At 31.2% G+C, this 20,542-nt stretch overlaps 1 protein-coding gene and 1 non-coding gene across 2 annotated transcripts in view; both read left to right on the forward strand.

Annotated features, from left to right (window-relative positions):
* Smp_020170 (voltage-dependent calcium channel) overlaps window positions 1–20,542 on the forward strand; it is a gene marked incomplete at both ends in the record, with an annotated part of 167,914 nt that overhangs the window by 63,847 nt on the left and 83,525 nt on the right. Inside the window, 6 exons of the mRNA XM_018793451.1 lie at window positions 4,870–4,985; window positions 11,099–11,158; window positions 12,346–12,432; window positions 13,786–13,855; window positions 16,150–16,277; window positions 17,322–17,434. Coding sequence (XP_018647963.1) covers window positions 4,870–4,985; window positions 11,099–11,158; window positions 12,346–12,432; window positions 13,786–13,855; window positions 16,150–16,277; window positions 17,322–17,434 — 574 coding nt within the window. The remainder of the gene's footprint in view (window positions 1–4,869; window positions 4,986–11,098; window positions 11,159–12,345; window positions 12,433–13,785; window positions 13,856–16,149; window positions 16,278–17,321; window positions 17,435–20,542) is intronic.
* On the forward strand, window positions 10,591–10,661 carry Smp_tRNA_00049_Pseudo_TCG.1.1. Its single transcript has one exon. It is a non-coding gene (tRNA).

Here is a 20,542-nt window from a genome sequence, read left to right on the forward strand (position 1 = left end):
ACTGTGATATTATAACTTATGAAGTTTACCGAACACTGGCCCAGGTGACTAGTTGGTCTAAAAATATTCTTCACCTGAAAAAATAGTCATTTGTTTAATGATCACATGCAAATGGCTGAAACGAAATTACAATTGTATGATATCCAATATAAATAAACATTATTTTTATAAGTTTTATGCTGCGTCACATAAATGATGGAACTTGGCGGAAAAATGTATTAGCGTTTCGAAGCGAAATGTATGGAGTTCCAGTTTTATTATAAACACGGACACAGTGACATTGTGATGGCTTTGCTTCTCTAGTCAATCACCTGAATAACCGTTATAATATAAACGGCAAGAGTGTTTCAAATCAAAAGGAAAAACAAAACAGCAACTACAGTTTATAAGAGGATCGCAAAGCAGATCACAAAAGCCATAAACACATCACACAAATTTGAATTAGAGAGAAGAATAAGTATATGCGAGCGATTGCGTAGACAAATTTATGGTCAAATTTTATTAGGGCTGAGCAAGGTAAAACAAAACCTTATAATAGGATTTGATTGCATACATATATGGGGAGGAGGATGAATCATGGAATGATATTTAAGCAATTAACACTTTAGCTAGAGTCTGTCATGTGCTCTATTGATCATAACGGTGAGAAGCAAAATGCAAATTGTTAGTATTCGAATAATAAATAATAAAAGGGCTTAATCAAAATTAGCGAGAATCGTAATTGGTTGTAGGATAGTTGCTATAACAACAATATCTGGTAGACGAGCCCAAATTGAATGAAAAGCTTTTGTTAGACTCTACTGCTAGCTAAAACCATAGAATACAACACTGAACGTTAAAACCTAACAATATTTATTAGTAGCCTATAAATTAGCAAGGTGGTCACTGTAGTAGATTGATGTAAACTAGTGTAGTACAGAATACAAAAGAGTCGCTCCTGAAGCGACTTTTGAAATAATCCTGACAATTTCCTTGTTTACCGCCAGTCAAAAGATAGACAGTGAAAGTTATTAGTTTTTAGTGGAAAAAATAATAGTACATAAGTTCAAATAAAATGTATATATTATTTTCACATAACCTACGGCTTTTTGACATAAATTAAAAGTTTCTGATGTTCGGAATGAAAGGAACTCATCAATACGTCTGAAAAACCCACCGCTTACCTATTCTCCCTCAACACGTCCTTTTTTCTTCCATTTTCATTTTCTGATGACTCTCATAAATTTCTTAGATACTACTTATCCAACGTGTAGGTACTGATATGTTTATCAAGATTTCTGAGCTTCAATGACTCTTTTATCGAACTCGTACCCATATGTTACGTTCTTTTCAAAAGTAGCTGAGTCTGAACTGGTTACTAGTTTATTGTATTACCCAATTCATCACTAAAAGCATCGATTGTCTGAAAATGACTTTCAAACAAATAAAAAGAAGTAAGCTTTTAAAGACTTTTATACCAACGTAGCTAGAACTAAAATATTCGATTATCATTTTTACCATGAAATCCTACGGACCTTATTTCCATGCCATAATTGAACAAAATGGCTTTTCGAAGCAATCTTTTCTCCTATAATTATGTTATTACTAAATTTTCGCCAAAATCAGAGAGGCATACGATCGACAGTCAACACCCTTTTTAAACTATTAGATGTGTCTTTGAAGCCATATTTTGAAACATGATTGGTTCGTCCTTATACTTTAGTATTAACTTATTGCGTATCCAGTATGAGAGTGAAATAAAACTGATATTTTCAAACCACTGAATCTGAAATGTAATAATGTACACCTCAAACTTTATTCGGTTTTTGATATAGAATGACCATCACTAAATTTATCGTTAATACGTAACCATTTAATTTGTGACATGATCCAATTTGAAAACGTTACTAACCTATGATATTATACTGAAGTCATGATGTACTGTAATTCAAACGAATTATGAAAAGTCACTCATTAGGTTTTGATTTAGTATTCTTGTTTACACTGAGTTAAACCAGGCCAAACCAAAACTTTCGAGTTAACTGGGTTCTTTGAAAAAAAGCTTGAAAATTGTTCTGTAACATGAAAAAGAGCGTAGATATTAAATACTTAGGATTTAATCATATAATTTAAACTAAATGTTCATTTCATTCAAACAGAAGTATACTTTTAGAATACATAAGTCGATAATTTGAAAGAATCTATACATAATTGATTTATGCTCGAAAACTTATTTATTAATCTAACATTTATATCACATCATGTTATTGAATCAAACAAAAAAGAAGCAAAAGAAGGGACGCATGATATTAATTAACTTGTATAGGAGGTGTAAAGAAGTACTGTATGAAGAACTCAGTTGGGAAAGACCAATTTAATGTTCAGTGAATAATCACACAGTGACTTAATAAAATGTGAAGATCACATCAAATACATCATTTGTACATCTTCTTTGAATTGTCTTTTACAAGCTTCATTGTTCGTTCATTCATCTTCTCAACCATCTGCTCTCAGACATTTCATTTCCAACCGCTGTTGCATACTAGTTATATCTGCAAACATAAGCAGCATACACCAAAGAGATAATAAACTATGAGAATAACAAATATCTAGTTTAACAAATGATTTTGTAAGAATATGGATAGAAAGTTCCAATAACACAATTAAAATAACTACACTCCTTAAGAAACTAGACAATGATGTATAGTACAACGTCACACTTCTCATCTATCTAAATAAATATTTGAAAACTAATTTTCTCAATAACCTAATAAAATTTGCACATATATATTTGTATATCACTTCATACATTACATAATCATTCACCAGACATTTATTTTGATTTCTGATTACATTATTATTCCCCTCTCAACTTATTTTACCTATTAGTTATTCTGATGATCAATCTCATAATTCCATCCATAGTATAGACTTATTCAAGTTGATATTGTTAGTCATCTTAACATGAACAATTATTTTTTTTAATTTTATAATCTTAAATCCACTGGTTGTAATTTTAAATGATGTATTTGTTTTAAACATAGTCAATTTTTTGGTTTATTAGTTTGGATATGTAACCGTGGGAGATACCTAATTAGCAAGAATTGGTTTCATTCATTCATTTACATAAAGAATGTAAATGAATATAAAACAGACATAACAACAGATTTACAGGAATTTCAGCAATGGATATACACCTTTTACGCACAGAGTTAGGGCTTAAGTTGCTTAATTATTTGTTTATACAGAATACACGGTACTAATGTGTACTAAATTCAAGTCGCTTGTAAAAGTTGATATTGTTATAATGGTCACCTCAACAACCTAGTAGAGGTTTTTTGAGTTTCTTGCATGTTTGACATACAATTCAGCATCAGACATAACTGAACGTAGGAAAGTATGGGAAAACAATTTCAACTTCGAGAACCATTTAAACAGTTGATGAGAATGTAACAAAATAAAGTAAATTCAAGTTGTTCTGTTTAATAATTGTAATTTTTAATCACTTCAAGATAATTGCTGTATACCAAATATAAAATCTAAGCTATGGAATACGATTAAAATACCATGACATTAATCAGTTAAGTGCTTCAGAGTTGGCAGTCAAATTACTTTCTACATCAACATATGAAGATGATAAATGATAAACAGCAAATCGCCAACCATATATATATAATATATCAACTGGTTTATATTTTGTTATGATTAACCATCATATGCACAAATACTGGACATTACCTTATTTGATATAATTCATTTCGTCAACCGATAATTGATTACTTTCGATTGATTATTGATAGATGGGTAACCAATAAAATGATGTCAAATTAATTACTACTGATAAGGAAATATATTTCTATGTTTACCTTTTTTTCCATACTGAAGTAAAAGTCTAAAGTTTATGTTTTAATAAGTAAAAATAAAGCAGAAATTCACTAAAAATAAATATTTAATTCATAAACTTGGTTGTGAGATGGTGGAGAAGATTTGTAGCTCAGGTGGGTGACTTTGATGTAGGTTTGTTCTCTGAGCTGAATGGTTTGGTCGTGTAGCTTTCCAACACTTCACTTCTACCCGAAGTTTGTGCTGATGATGTCGTTCAGAAGGACGATGAAAGCTCCACGACCAAACCATCCAGCTCAGAGAACAAACCTACATCATAAGCTTGGTTATATAATCGAAAACCGAAAAGTTAGTAACCGTTTACATCTGAACTCAATATGTTAGCCATAAATAACTAGAGAGCTATTTTGTTTCAATCATGAACTCTTCAACTGTATATATTCACATTTCAACATGATATTGGATCCAGGATCATATAATTGTCAAAGCTTTCAAAGTACTTTTAGATTACTGAAATAAAATTATATACCTAATACTTCTAAATGTAGTCAATTCAAAATATTGTCTTACTATCAGTGAAATCTTAAAGCGACTATCCTGATTTTGTATGATGCGATGTTACTTTAATGTCATTACTGAAGAAACAAAAGAAGTAGCTGAATACGGATTTATTCGATAGATCACGATTTGTATAAAAATTTCCATTTTTTATCACAAGTACTAAATTATTATAAACACATTCAAGTTTGTGTACTTTATTTTAATTCATATTCTATGTGTATGAGGTTTGATAATTAAATGAAATAGACGTAGGGGAGTTTAAACATGCAATTTTTTGAAATAAAAAAGAGTTGTTTAATCATCAAGCCATTTCTGTCACAGCACCAAAGATATTATTGATTATTTTTATGTGAGTAGTTGACCGTTCGATATTTTACGGATAAGCAGTTTCGTATCTGAAGTAGAAACTTGAACATTCTAACTCCCTGATTGTGAAACAAAAATAAAAAAGTTATTGCTTTATCTATTTTTTACCTACTTTCCTAGCGAATTCGCTAAAGAACGTGAACGTGTGGAAAAAAGGCGTGCTTTTTTGAAATTACGCAGGCAACAACAATCTGATCGTGAATTAAACGGTTATCTAGATTGGATACAACGAGCCGGTTAGTTACATTTTATTTTGTATATCTATATGTATAAAGTTACTAGTATAATAGCTTTGAGAATATCGTTAAATATGGTGTGTTACATTACAAATCAAACTTAATTAAACAACCAGTAAAGACCTGGAAGCACTGGTGTGGGACTTCTTAACAATCCACATAGATCGCCCTACAGCAGATTAAACCGAGGATAATCAGTTATCATGATTAACAATTAACCCCTAGACCACTTGATTGATATGTACTGGCTTATCCTACTGAATTCAATCAACTATTTGACTGTTATTCATTTGTCATTGGTCAGTTGCTGCTTTGCTGTTATATGATTGAACTCCATTGGTCACAGTTCATCTCTAATGATTATTAAAGTTTCAAAAATTTCCAAAGATTTAAATAGTATATGACATCGATTTACCTATCTAAAATATATCATTCGTTCTGTGATAGAGTTTTGGATGTGCACTGCTGAATAATCCCATAGTAGAACAAAACACTCATCCAGTGCTTCCTGGTTTATTTACGTTTATCTATGATATAAACTAAAAACTTACTTGGAACTGGAAACTCGGACCATTGATTTCAAATAATAAAGAGTCATACAGAATAACTTGAACAGAAATGACTCACTATCATTCGGAATGGTTAATGAGCACTGCTGGATATTTCGTCATTAGGACAACGCAGCCATTTTATGATTACTTGGTTTTATTCTAAGAAAAAACTTATTGAATGAATCTATACAAACTATCCCACTAGATAAAACGTCACATAATCTATTGACAGAGAAAACCTTACATTTATTAGTCTCAGTCAAATGGTCACTGTGAGCTCTTTCTAAGAAAAAAATGCTACATCGAGAATCTAGAAAGCACTATTTTTTTCTATATCTTAGTACTTATTCATTTAATTAGCTCCCATCTAAAATGTGTTATTGTTTGTATAAAAAGAACGAAAAAACAGAGTGAGTGAATGAGTGAGAAAGTAGTAGAGATAGTTATCCAAAATTTAGGATATAAATACCATCCGTTGTTTGTTCAAATCAACAATAAACTGATTGTTTTTTGTTTATTTATTTTTATCTCACATTATACCCATCATAATTCACAGGTTTCTGTTTATTATGTTTATAGCATTCTATCATTAGGTATAAATTAATTAACATTCAGTATCATATATATATATATAATGTAGGCTTGTAATATTAATTGTTTTTTTATTGAACAGAAGTAATAAAATTGAACAATAGTAGTATATACGTTTCATATGAAAAATTTATATCATCCAAGTTCATACATTATATGACAATTTCTGTTCCTATCTATTGAAATTTATACGTTTTGTTGTAAAGGACTTTGTTTATTTTGAAAGATGGTTATCAACAAAAGATTACATCATATATAGTTGAAATCATAAGTCAATTGAAGTTAAACCACCATGCAAAACCTGGAAGCACTGGATCGCGGTTTCGTCCTATTATGGGACTCTTCATAAGTGCTCATCCACGATCCCGCCTCGCGAGATTCCAACCCAGAACCTATCAGTCTCGCGCGCGAGCGCTTAACCGATAGACCACTAAGCTGGCCAGCATCCAACGGCGTTAATGTCTAACTTTAACCAATCCACGAAATTGAGCCACCATTCACCAATGTCTTCAGTGAGTTGATATCTCCCAACAGACCTGGTTGAACTCCACTGGTTCCTGCTTCTCACTAGAACTCCAGGAAATACCTCTTGGAGCCAGTCACTAGTGAACATATGATAATTATCAGAAGGTGGTTTTGTGGAGATTTTAGTATTTTTATATAGTTGAAATCATTAGTCAATTGAAGCCGGACCACGATCATTTGTTGTAGTTTGTAATTCTACAATAATGAACAACAATAACAACAATCAGCAAATGTCACAAAATGTTGGAAAGCATTAATGAAAAGACAATGGATTAATGTTTACGATTTGAGTTGGTCTGTGACAGTAATGTAATTTTTCTATGCTTAAACTGGTGTCCTACTGTCTAAATGAAACTTTGTTCAAGTTTAAAAGTTACAGTTTTAACGAAACTTTTAGGATATTTTTGTTTCCAAAGTAATCACTAGTGATAGAGGGTCAAAAATTGATACTTAATTGTTATTGATTCTATCAATCAAGAAATTGTAAATTAAAATAAGACAATTGTCCTTCGCCGTCTAATTTTTAATTTTTTTTCTATATCTGTCAACTTTAAAGTGACTATTAACTGTATTTCTGTGTGAATATCATCTTTGTCTACGGCTTTAAATAACAGATACATCTATTCTGTAGTTATTTTGTGATGGGATGTTGAGTGGTTTCAGTCAGTACTTAGTGTCCAGGTTGTTGTACGTCACACCATAAATGAACCGATTTCTCATTGACATCATGAACTGATCTATGTTGGACGATTATTTAGAACATGGAAGCTCTGAACAGGAGTTTCGTTCTAGTACAGAATTCCTCAGTAGTACACACCTATGATTCCGTACGTGAGATTAGAACCAAGAACCTTCGGCTTCGTGCACAAACACCTAACCTCCAGACAATTAACTTTATTGCCACATGTATCTGATATAAATTATATAAAATCTTTATTGAAGACTACTGACAAAATAAAACACTGACTTCATAAGCTGTTTTTCTATAACTATGATTTTTATGATAGTGTTGTTAATGTTGTGCATTATTAAATGTATGACTTATTTGTTCATACCAAAGACACTTCCATCATTTTTACCACCACTGAGAAAAGAAAAATAATCGATTAAAATATTAGCTTCAGGATTGAACATATTTTATTGTTGATATTCGTGACTTAACTGATCAGTCTTTGTTAGTATATAGACTAATTGAAAACAAGACATAATGTAATGGTTATTTATATTTTATTTGCTTTTTGATAATGACTATCAGTAAGATGGAAAAATGAATGCTTCAGCCCATTTAGAACGATTAAAACAGAAATTTCTCGAATGTCATTGTCTGCATTCAAAACCTTAAGTTCAATTGTAAGCAAAGATGGATAGTGGCTAGCAGTGGAATCCAGGACGCGCGTTTCCCCCTATTTGAGACTCACCAGCTGGATGTACCTGCATCTCAGAGTTGATGTTCACTCTGGGACTGGAACTCAGTACCGTTGGCTTCGAACGCCATCGCGTTATCCACTCAGCCACTGAGTCCTCATAGCCACTTGCTTATACAATGGGGTTCAAACAAACAGTACTAAGTGAACTTAAAGTCAAAGTTTACATTAAATTTATTTAATGGACACCTGGGTCAAGATAAGAACAATGTTTTTTAAAGGTACAACACGAGTGTAGAAAAGAAATGTTTTGTCATTTTTAAACTAACTGAACACTCAAACTCTGTAAAGTTTAGTATAAATTCTCGTTAAACACTCCTAGAAATAGTGTATACTTTTAAATTTCGTAGACAGCGTCTCAACTTTCTTTGTTGATCCAAGTTACAATCAAAAAGGTAATTATCCAACTTGGACCAGTTTGCGATATAATGTGATAATTATTCAATCCCATTAATTGTTCAAAGTTCATTCCAAAGAATTTGAGTTTCATTCCCCAATGGGTTTGTTGGTAAATCTGTATATGTACATCAATCAAATACATTAAAGATTTTAGGATTGTTGACTTTGTTTTTTTTTCTAAAACAGTACTAAAAGACTAAAATTTAAATGTAAAAATTGATAGTCCTTGCTTATCACTGAAAGAAAGTAGCAGGTGCAAAAAAAATATTGTCATGGTGACAGAAATAGGATAAACAAAAGGAATTTATAGGTTTGTTCCATAATAGTTATCTTCGTTGTTTGATTATTGATTTCGTTTTCTCGGCAAATTACTTTTTACTCAGCTAAATTATATGTTTTAGTATATATTAGTAAGTTTAAGCCTAATATTTAACTGAAATTATTCACAGTTGAGAGGTGATTTATCAGTTGTTCGCATACAAGATTGAAAAGACTTTGTCAAAACTTGCGTCAAGTGAAAATAAGACTCGATTTTTATATTAACTCATTCGATGACTAGATAATTTAATATTGGAATCTAAAAAGCATGTTTCATTCTATTGTAAAATATGACATATCTATGTACTCGCACCTCTGTGTTAATGATCTCAATATGATTCAAACTTTGTAGATAACATCTTAAATATCTAAATGTTATCCATTGAACTATTTTAACATAGAAGTTATAGTGGGTTACGTAAGTAAAAAAAAAACAAATTAAAGGTAAAAGCGTAAGACATTAGAAAATAATTTCATAGTAGATTAAATGCTTTACGAAAAGAAATGAGATAATTATAGGCTCTAATAGTGTGTAATTTATATGAATGATAAATAACTGAGTTAAATCCGTAGTTACTACTAGTTTACTTCTAATAAATAGTTTTTTTCTAAGTTTTATTTCACTTAAAATATACTTCAGTTGTAGGCGTTATACCTTTATAAAAATGTAACTAAACAGATTTAATCCAAATTAAACACTTTCATAAAAAGAATATAATCCATACAACTGATCTGAAGAGAAATGAATTAAAAAATCCTGAATTTCAATAATGATATAGTTTTGATTTCAAAAAAGAACCCAGAATGGTATCATTTCATGTTGATTACCTTATATGCTTGTAATAGATCATTAAATTGTGTTAATAGTATCTACTAGGGCACTTATACGTTGGTTGAGAGTTAAATGGCTTCATTAAAATTTATTAATTATTTTTCCGACTGAAAACAAGAAAGATTAGTTTATTCAATAGTTTTCTTGTCGAGATATGAAATCTCAAAATATTTACCTTTTTCCGCAATGATAATCAATAAGATGTATGTAACAGAAATAATAATTTACTGCACACAGTAACAAAGTCGTACAAAAAATGTCATTCTTACAAAGAGGCTGAAAATATGAGTGTTGGAATTTTGAATATCCATCATAAATTTCATAGAGATTATATTACGAACACTGGTTTGTATAATATGATAAAATCAAATGATGTTCTTGAAATCAACTGTAATCAGAATAAGAGATCATTATCTGGTCTTAACCGTCCAGTTTTCCAGAGAAATTATTTTGCCCACCCATTCCTAATTATTGACGTTTTACTCCCGACCAATTTATTTCGTTTCGACATACATTCTCACTGATCATGTTTCACCTTAATTCTACCATTTAATCTTATTAAATTATACAAACCAGTGTTCTTCATCTAATCTCTATGAAATTCATGATGAATATTCAAAATCTCAACAGGCATATTTCCAGCCTTTTTATAAAAACGACATTTTTTACAAAATTTTGTCAGTGTGCAGATTATTATTATTTTTCTAACATTCATATCATTAAATTCACTTGATAATGTTTGTTTGAATCATCCCATTGATGTTCAGGACTGCAACTAGTAAGTCTCTTATTGGTATATGTACATACTATGCGTATTGCCTCGATATAGCCTTAATTCACTGTATGAACACATGCCAACAAGAGACTGACCAAGTGCAGTCCTAAACATCAACGAGCAGGGTTTAAACAAACACTACCAGGTGAATTCAAACTTAACTCCATTACACAAGCAAATGGCTATCAGGACTCAGTAGCTGAGTGGATAACGTGATGGCGTTCGAAGCCAACGGTACTGGGTTCGAGTCCCAGAGTGAATATCAACTCTGAGATGTAGGTACATCCATCTGACGAGTTCCAAATAGGATGAAACGGGCGTTGTGGATTCCACTGCTAGCCACTATCCATCTTTACTTATAATTCATATTATTAATAATATTGTAGAGAAAGTACATGTTTTGGGACTGCATGTTTTGAAGAATGAAGTCTTCAAAAAGAGCACTCTTCAATGAATCAACCCTTACTATTTTGTTTTTATTTCGTTTTCAGTAATCAAACACTTTTAATTTCATGTACAATCTCTTAAGATTCTTTTGGGATTTTACGAAAACATTAAACATTTTGTTTGTTGAATTGTAGTATATATTTTATATTTTTGGCCAAAATCGATAAAACAGTAACAATGAACAAGTTATAAGTAATAATGTTCTATTTAAAACCTCAATTTTTATTCACCTTTTTTTACCTCTAATTTAGAGGAAGTTATTTTAGCTGAAGAACAAACTTCATTTGCACAACGATTAAACATTATCAAAGGTAGGTTCTGTCCATTCATGTATTTCATTTAATTGTTCAATTTCTATTTGTACAATGTAACAAATAAACTTAAAAGTTAACCTATTTGAAAGGAAGCAAGACAGGAATTATGAGATTTTCATCAAGAAATTATAATGGGTATTAAAGATTCCATTTAGATAATTTTCATCAGAAAAGGAAATAAAATATACGGTCATATTTATAGGCTTTTTAATTCCACAAAAATACTCTTCAACGACCTAACACGGAGCCAAACTAAGCCTGATGTTCATATTCACTGTGTTTGATAACATTTTACATTTGGAAATGTCGGGTCTATTTGTAGTGGCTGTGCTTCGCTAATCGATCACCTCAATAACCCTAATAATATAAACCTCAACAATGTTTGAAATCAGAAGGCAAAGAGAAGAGGCAACTACAGTTTACTAGAGGATCACAAAGCAGATCACAAAGCTATAAACACATCAAACAAATTTGAAGTAGAGAGACGAATAAGTATATGCGAGCAATTACATAGACAAATTTATAGTCAAATTTTATAAGGGCTGAGCAAGGTAAAGCGAAACCTAATAATAGGATTTGAGTACATACATATATGGGGAGGAGAGTGAAGCATCGAGTGATATTTGAGCGATCAAAACTTTAGCTCGAGTCTGTCATGTGCTATATTGATGATAACGGTGCAAAGCAATATGCGAATCGTTACTATTCGAATAACATTGTCTGTTAAGTAAGTTAATAAAAATGGTTTGACCAAAATTAACCATAATCAAAATCGGTTGTATGATAGTTGTTGTGTGCTCTTTTCGTGAAGGCCATCTTCTTAATACTAACTGATAAGTCACAATAAATATCATACTGTTTGTCTTTTAGTTAATAATCTAACCACTAAACTACGTTTTATTACGATAGTTGCTCTTTAATCTATGCATATAGCTGAAAGATATCTTCCATGTCTTCATTCTCACACTAATTAAAAGGCTATAAGTATTTGAGTCGACTATCAGAAGGATTTGTTTAGTACATAAACATTAAAAACTTAAATTGCTAACCAATGCATTAGTTCAAATGAAAACTTACTGAGTGAATCTAGAAGATTTACAGTCGAAACATATTACTGTTGCGTTCATAATGCATGCGCATAAAAATAAAACCGATAATTTGCCGTTCATTATTTGACTTGACAGCTAGAAAAAGAGCAGAAAAGGTACGAAGAAGATCAAACGATGCTGAGAAACGTGCCATAGCTGCTGAATTGGAAAATTGTGAGGCTGGTAAGTTTTATTATATGTTTATAATTAGATATGCTTCACATAATCCACTGATAACCACTTTATACTGCTGATAATGACTTAAAAGATAAAATCTAACTAATCAAATAAAAGAATCTTCATAATGAAGCTGAATGTGATCTGTCTGATATAAGGTTTATTTAGAATTCAGAATAGTGATAGAAATATTCGAACGTAGAATCTTACATGTACTTGAATGTTCTGTTAAGTAGATGTGACTACTGGAGTTTATATAAACCATGAATAGGACAGGCATAGTTGAAAGTAATAAAAGGTGACCATACATTATTATAAAGTGATTGAGATTGAGAAGAAACACTGGCGCCATTTTTTCCCGTAAAATTTTAGTGTACCTTGAAAAAATTAAGGTATGTATAATATCGAAATGAGTGTTAAAATGCAGACATGCAATTACTACAAACAGTTATACAGTTTTATGATGAAAATAAAATAAACTGGTTACAATAAAGATTAGGTTTTAGAATAATTTATAAGTAATAAATAAATACTTGGATATTTTTTTCAAAGTAGATGGAAATTTTATAGATAACAATGATGCCACTAATTTTCCATTACGTCACTAACCTAAATGAGGTTTCATTTTTACTTCTAAATTAAAGATCAGTGTTAGTATTTCGTCCTACTTATGCTGAAGCAAGATGTAGTTTATTGAGACTGGGTAAACATAGTACTTACTAAAATCGTTTATTCTTACATGACGGTGAAAATGAACTTTTGTGGCTTAGTAATTTTGTATAATCCACGTCTTCAAATAATAAACGGGTTTCTTTGTCAAACGAATTGCTGAACAGCACCACCAAGTTTCCATCTAATGATCAATATTTCTAACTTTATTCACGTCAATGCATTGCACAACTAATGCTATTACTTATATTCGTCTCATTGCCAACACTGTTGAGCTCGAATGATCACTATTTCTCCAAAGAACTCAGGGAATTGATCACCAGTAGTTTCACGATAACTCATTAAAGGATGGTATGGATATCGTTGAATTTGAATTTTGACATGAAGGATCAAATTAGGACTTCAAATTTTCCGCAATAAAGATTTTCCCTATCCTAAATGGACATTAAAAAGTTCAAATGTCTATTCTTCTGTACACTGAAGTGACCCGTTTTTATTCATTCTTTGCAAGAAAAAAAATTAAACTTGTCTTTATGCAACAGCATGTAACTTAGTGCTTTAAATCACCAACTAGATATAAAATGTTTTCCCAAACATTTGTATATTTTTGACTTAAACATTAACGACTCTTGAAGATCTCTTTCATTTGTTTTATTTTTTCCTTTTTTTCTCATTTCATTTTAAACAAAGAATTAAAAGCTAAACGAAACTTTAAAATACCCGGAAGTGAAGCTTTATTTCAATATCATAAACGATTTCGGTAGGTTCTCTTGTTTATATTAGTTCCTTTATTATTTCAAAAGTATAATAAATCTTGAGGAAAATAATGAATGTTAATATATGCTTTAGTTTTGATCATTAGTATCGCATTTCACGAGAAGTAAAAACATTGTCACTTTATATAAATGAGCTTTTCCTTAAACGAAATACATACCATGATTATTTTGTATGGGTTTAAAGGTCAAATTATGAAAACCTTATTGCCTAAAGGATAATGATGAAGTAATTAATAAATAGCTTAAAAATGAACAACGAAACTATTTTTAGAAACTAATCAGAAAGTATTATAAGCGAAGATGGATATTGGCTTGCAATGGAATCTAGGAGGCGCGTTTTCTCCTATTTGGGACTCGTCAGCTAGTTGTACCAGCATCTCAGACTTGATGTTCACTCGGGGACTCAAACTCAATACTTTTCACTTCAAACGCCATCACGTTATCCACTCAGCTACTGAGTTCTGATAGCCACTTGAGTGTACAATGGGGTGTAGTTTAATTTCCCTTAGTATTGTTTGTTTGAATCCTCCTCGTTGATGTTCAAGACTGCAATTGGTCAGTCTCTTATTGACATACATGTGCATACTTAGCGTATTGCCTCGATATTGCATTAATTCATAAGTATTATAAGCAAAGATGGATAGTGGCTAGCAGTGGAATCCAGGACGCTCATTTCGTCCTAATCAGAAAGCATTGTCTACATACATCTTCAAACGTATTATTTATTGTGTAAGTTTCTAATAGATCCTCAATGAATCTTTATTTGTAACATTTATTTCAATTTAATCATTGGATACTCAAAACCACTACCTTGATATTAAATATATCATTTGCAAGAAAAATCAAATTTCACCAAGTTTATTTATGTTAACTAACTCAGACATAAGTGAATTGTTCTACTTTTTTGAAAATATTATTGACCATGGAAAACTCTTTTATCATTTCTCTTGTTACTGATATAAACACTTGTTTTATTTATACAAAAAATATATAATCTTACTAATTAATTATTCCATTACTGTGTATTTATTGAAAAGAAAACTGTAATATTCCTGAATCCTGCAAAACTGACTACATATTAGACTATTCATAAGAAATAAAATACTGTTTGATCATTGAAAAGTGATGAATTTTAAACGTTAATATCATCGTTTATATTGAGCTCTACCAAAATAATAGTTACCAAAGAACACTAATTGTACTTATGTGATTTCCAATGTATAACAATTTTCACCATCCATTGAGGATATTTAAAAGAAATGCCTTAAAACAATCAAACAATGAGTATTTGTTTTGTCATCATTTTTGAATTTGAAATTCTTCGAATCATTACTGCACGGGACCTTAAGTGTACATCTCTGAAGTGACTACTGCCGAAATGAAATCTCTTCCCAATGTCCACTAACTTTTGATAGTCATATACTGGTATCGTTTCATGATGGAACATTTGAATCGACCTATGATATCGTGAGTGTCTTCCTTTCCAATTTATGTAAAGAAAGCAAAGCTTTATTGCTTTTTGTTATATCTGAAGCGTACGAATTCACTAGTAGCGAATGGAACAAAGACTTGTGACCAGGGACCGATAAGCTAGCTATTCTGACGCGACCCAGACCCAGCTAACTAGAGTAAGAAGTCCAAGTTGGAAGCAGGGAAGTTATATTCCGTGGCAGCCAGAAGCACAGCAATCAAATATGGGAAAAAGTCAAGCGTATATATACAGCAGCAAATAGTCCTTGGGCATTATTAATAAATAGCACACACAAAGAAACAACGGACCAATAGCGTTTAAGATAGTTACAAGTGGGAAATATGACGTGAAGGTAAAAAGAGCGCGTTTGGCGCGAAAACAGCTAAATTCAAATTTCCAAAATAAAATTACAAAATTAAGACACTTATCAAGTAAGTTCTGGGGATTTGACATCCCCAACACTTTTCTGTTATATTAGACGTTAATGATAATGCATTTATCAAACAACCACATACTTTAAACATCCCGCGAGGTGGGATCGTGAATGCTCACTGCTGAGGAGTCCCACAATGGAACGAAACGACCTTCCAGTGCTTCCAGGTTTTCCATGGTGGTCTAGCTTCAATTGACTCATGATCTCAACTATATAAAATTACTTAAATCTCCACGAAACCCCCTTCTGATAATCTAGAGTTAAATGTAAATTGCTCTTATAGGATGAATAGATAGTTTAACATGATGTGTTTATTTTTTAGGATTACTTTCTTTTTTACTGTTTTTCATTTAATATAACAACAAATATTGTAGATTTGCAGTTCGTCGTCTTATCAAATCACAAAAATTTTACATTATTGTGATTACACTCGTATTGTTAAATGCATTATGCGTTTCTGTAGAATTCTATGGTCAACCAGGATGGCTTACAGATTTCTTATGTAAGTTCATGTAGTTGTTTTATGAATTTACTTATTTTTCTATTTATAAAATTTATTGTTTACATATTCCACTTTCATAAAATAATGTAAACACAGCAAATCACTTCAGAAGATATGTAATCAAAGTTATTGTTATATCGTTACATTATAGCTAAACAAAAGCCATTTTATTTACACTAGCTAATAGCATTGAGTTATATGTTATAAAATGTGTAGCTCGAATAGATTTGTTTCATTGTAAGCACATTCATCTACCGCGGTACTTACTAGACAGATAAAATGATTATATAAAGCCTATTTTTAACAATTTGTATTCAAATTTAGCTTAAAAGTTCTACATTAGAAAAGTTATTTGTAGAAGTTTATTAGAACTTGACGAAGCTGCATAACTGTTTGACATCAGACAAGTAACTTCTGAAAATCAGATAGCATTCCATAACCTTTCTTCCTGATTTCGGCCTTACTAGTAGTACAAAACCAAAGTTTTAAAATGACCGAATTCCTAACTTTGAGATACTTTATTGGCATTGTAACATCCAGCCAATGATTTGTATTTTCATCATTACTCAGCTCGTGGCCACTATTTAATGCTTTCGACGGTTAGCCCCCTGATCTCTTACACAGTTGACTCAAAGATCACTTCTTACCAAAATTTCGTAAAGCTCATCTCTTAAATAATCAACAACGAGCTCATGATCAATATTTAGATAGGTGGTTTGTGAATATTTTGTTTGTTAAGCGATACGTCACATTGTAGACTGATTTCATCGGCTAATTCAGTGACCCGGGAAATAGAATACTAATAAAGAATAATTTATCAAAAGTATAATCACAAGTTATCCATAGGTTATAGTGAGAACGGTACTTAAGAGCCACATTATATGATGAAAAGTTTATCTAGTGCCTCTTGATTATCTATGATTTATTAGCTGACACAACAGTCCTTGGTGAGAATTGTCATTAAATTGAAACGTAGATTTTATCAATAATATTTTTTTCATTTGAGAATTTTTTTTCATGAAAACCAAACTGTTTTTGTTTCAGATTTTTCAGAATTCATTTTTCTTGGTCTTTTTCTATTTGAAATGATTATAAAAATCTATGGATTGGGTTGTTTGATTTATTTTCACTCAACATTCAATATTTTTGACTTTGCTGTAAGTTGAAAAAGCAAATAAGATAAGTTGTTGTTATTGTTTTAATAGCAAAGTAAGTTATAACATTCCTTTTATTCATTATAAAATACAATGAAACGATTGTAAGTATTGAATGGATTTCAATCCTCTGACTAGAAGCCGTTGATGTGATTTTGAATAGTTTTCAAGTCACCTATTCATAAAAAGGTGTGTTTTTCTCTTCTATGGTATTTTTCATTACTTTAAATTTCATCAGAAGCATATCGAAACAATACGCTGAGAAGGAATAATCAGTGTTGTGCCCAACTTGTCCATAGAGTTCTGTGAAACTAATGAAATAATTTGTAGTTTGACCAATGTTATCCCATTACTTTTTTAATAATTAGGGTTCTCTGGTCGATTCTGATATTAAGAGCTATTTCATTGAGTAACGTGCAAATTAAAACGCTCTCTCCCTCCAAGAATTTGAATTCAACTGAAGCTTGTCCAACAAAAAATATGGAAGAGAAAAAATATGTTACAACCATTTGAGTGAGTTTTTCATGAAATAAGCAGTAGTCAATAACGCGATCGGTAATTCCGTAAACTTCTAATAATTTTAAGTAAGTACATCAATCGCAATCTTTAAAAGAGTTCAGAAAAAGTTCCCTCCAAAATCTGAAAATCTCACCTTATGGTCTGTGTGGGACCTTGGATTACCCCTGCCGAACATATTTTATTCAAAACTAGAGAAGAATAGCTTCCACTTAAACACAGTGAATGATGGGAAGTTTCCTTAAACAGAATTTACCTTTCAGAATCACGTCCAATTACCGATAGATTTATCAATAAGTGAAGATGAACACACTGCTACATCTGAGGAATACTTAACTGGTTTTATACTTAGTGCTAGAAAAGCGTCAATCAGAAGACGCTCGTAAGATGATAGATAAGAATTTATGTGACTGAATAATCATAGCGACACAATATCGTAAAGTTAACTGTTTATAACCAGTCGATATAACTAACATGATCAGTTTGTTTTAAAATGAAAGACTGTTAAGAGAAAAACCAATATCACAGATCATTGACACTTTAATCGATTAGTTTTTTGCCCAACATATCACACACATGCATTTTCCATTGCGTCATATATATATATATATATATATATATATATATATATATATATCCATTTGGCAAAGTATAGTCGTCTTTTAATTGTTTGAAATGTCCCGAAATGAAGCAAAATAGAAGATCGAAATCATAAATAAGAACATCTGACTCGTCTAATAAAGCTATGACAAGTATTCTCAATTTTCAATAATTTATTATATTCACTGATTAGAAATTTGATGTTCCCCCTGCCTATTGTAACAAGAATATTGTTCCGTTTGATGGCATATACTTATTCGTTGTTCACCATCCACTCATCCGGTATTTTTCCATTTGACATTTCTTACTCTCCGTTTGTGTGTCACTTTATTTTACAAAACATTGTATCCTGTTTCTCCCACTTAGTTTCACTAACTCTCATCTCAATTGATTGACTTAGTTTCCCTTATGTAAAAAGAGGAAGAGTCATATCTTCATTGTTGTCTCAAAAATAATTTTATTACTGTTAATTTTTTTTTAAAGTGACTACTTGACTCCTACCATAATTCTCTTGAATTGATGCAAAATATGGGTCTGATGATCAGTTTATAAAGAACTGATGTGGTAGATTACAACAACAACGGCAATGATGATAATTTTTCTGGTCATTGAAGTATTGAAAATCACACCGAAGAAATTTATTTAGTTATCATGCTTAAGCGCCAGTAGATTACGTTCAAGGTATTCTTGATTGTTAGTTTGTACTACTGTAGAGAAGTAAAACAAAGCTGTTAAATCTTAATTAATTAGAAAGTTTGATTGGGAGATTCTGTGTTACAAGATATTTTTCCTCAACATTCTTTTTACTTTGGTAAAAACTAAAGAATCGTTCATTATTGATAAAACACTGTAAGTGTACATAAATTGATTAATCACTGGTTAGCAGAATTAACGGGCACATTGTAACTTGTTCGATTGAATTCAATCGGCACTAAAGGCAAAGCAAAGATGACACTGAATACTACACATTAATAAACCAGTGTTTATAACTCAATATAATAAGAAGTTAGTTGCGATTTGAATAGCCCGGTATACTTCTCTCTGACCATAATGTCAGGTGACACAGGTTCACATATTTTTGGAACGCTAGTTTCCTCAAGGTTACAGATATCCCATGCTGACGTAGTTAGCTAGCTAGGCACCTGTTCCCAGGGATTATCATCGATTGTATTCAACATTCTCACACTGTTACTATAGCTTAGTCCAGCAATGTGGTTTATTAATCAACTGTGAAACTTCAGAAGAATTATTAAATTTGTTCATAACACTTTAGTTTCAAAATATATGTAACCATAATTTGGAAATCTCTTATTAACTAGCTATGGTGCATACTAAGTTAATACTTTGTCTATTATCAGCTGACGATCGATTAACTATAAATTGTACGACAAACTATCGATCAATGAAATGATTAAATTCAGTCAATTTGATAAGAATTGTATACACTTTATACGTGACTGATGTGATCAAATTCATTGAAACCGGACACTCATTTATACAAAATCGATGAACGAAGTATAGATATGGGCTACAGACACTTGACTAAGTAAAGTATTGAATCGATAAGTATTAAAAATGGATCCAACTATAAAGTCCTAGTTAAGGTTATTAATTAAGAAAATAAAATTATAAAAACCAATATTGAGTATCATTAACATTTCAGCCTAACTGGATAATTCTGACTTCCTACTTATCGTATACGATCCATTAATGAATAAATATTACAACAAGCCAAAATTAACTTTAATCATAATTTTATACGTTTCTTACAGATATGTTTAAATCGTAATACTTACTTACTTACTAACTTACGCCTGTTACTCCCGATGGAGCATAGGCCGCCGACCAGCATTCTCCAAAACACTCTATTCTGGGCCTTCTTTTCTAGTTCTATTCAGTTTTTGTTCATTCTTCTCATGTCTGTCTCTATTTTTCGGCTTAATGTGTTCTTGGGTCTTCCTCTTCTCCTTTGACCTTCAGGATTCCTTTTGAGGG

Source organism: Schistosoma mansoni, chromosome 1, assembly GCF_000237925.1.
Source record: "Schistosoma mansoni strain Puerto Rico chromosome 1, complete genome".
NCBI lineage: Eukaryota > Metazoa > Platyhelminthes > Trematoda > Strigeidida > Schistosomatidae > Schistosoma > Schistosoma mansoni.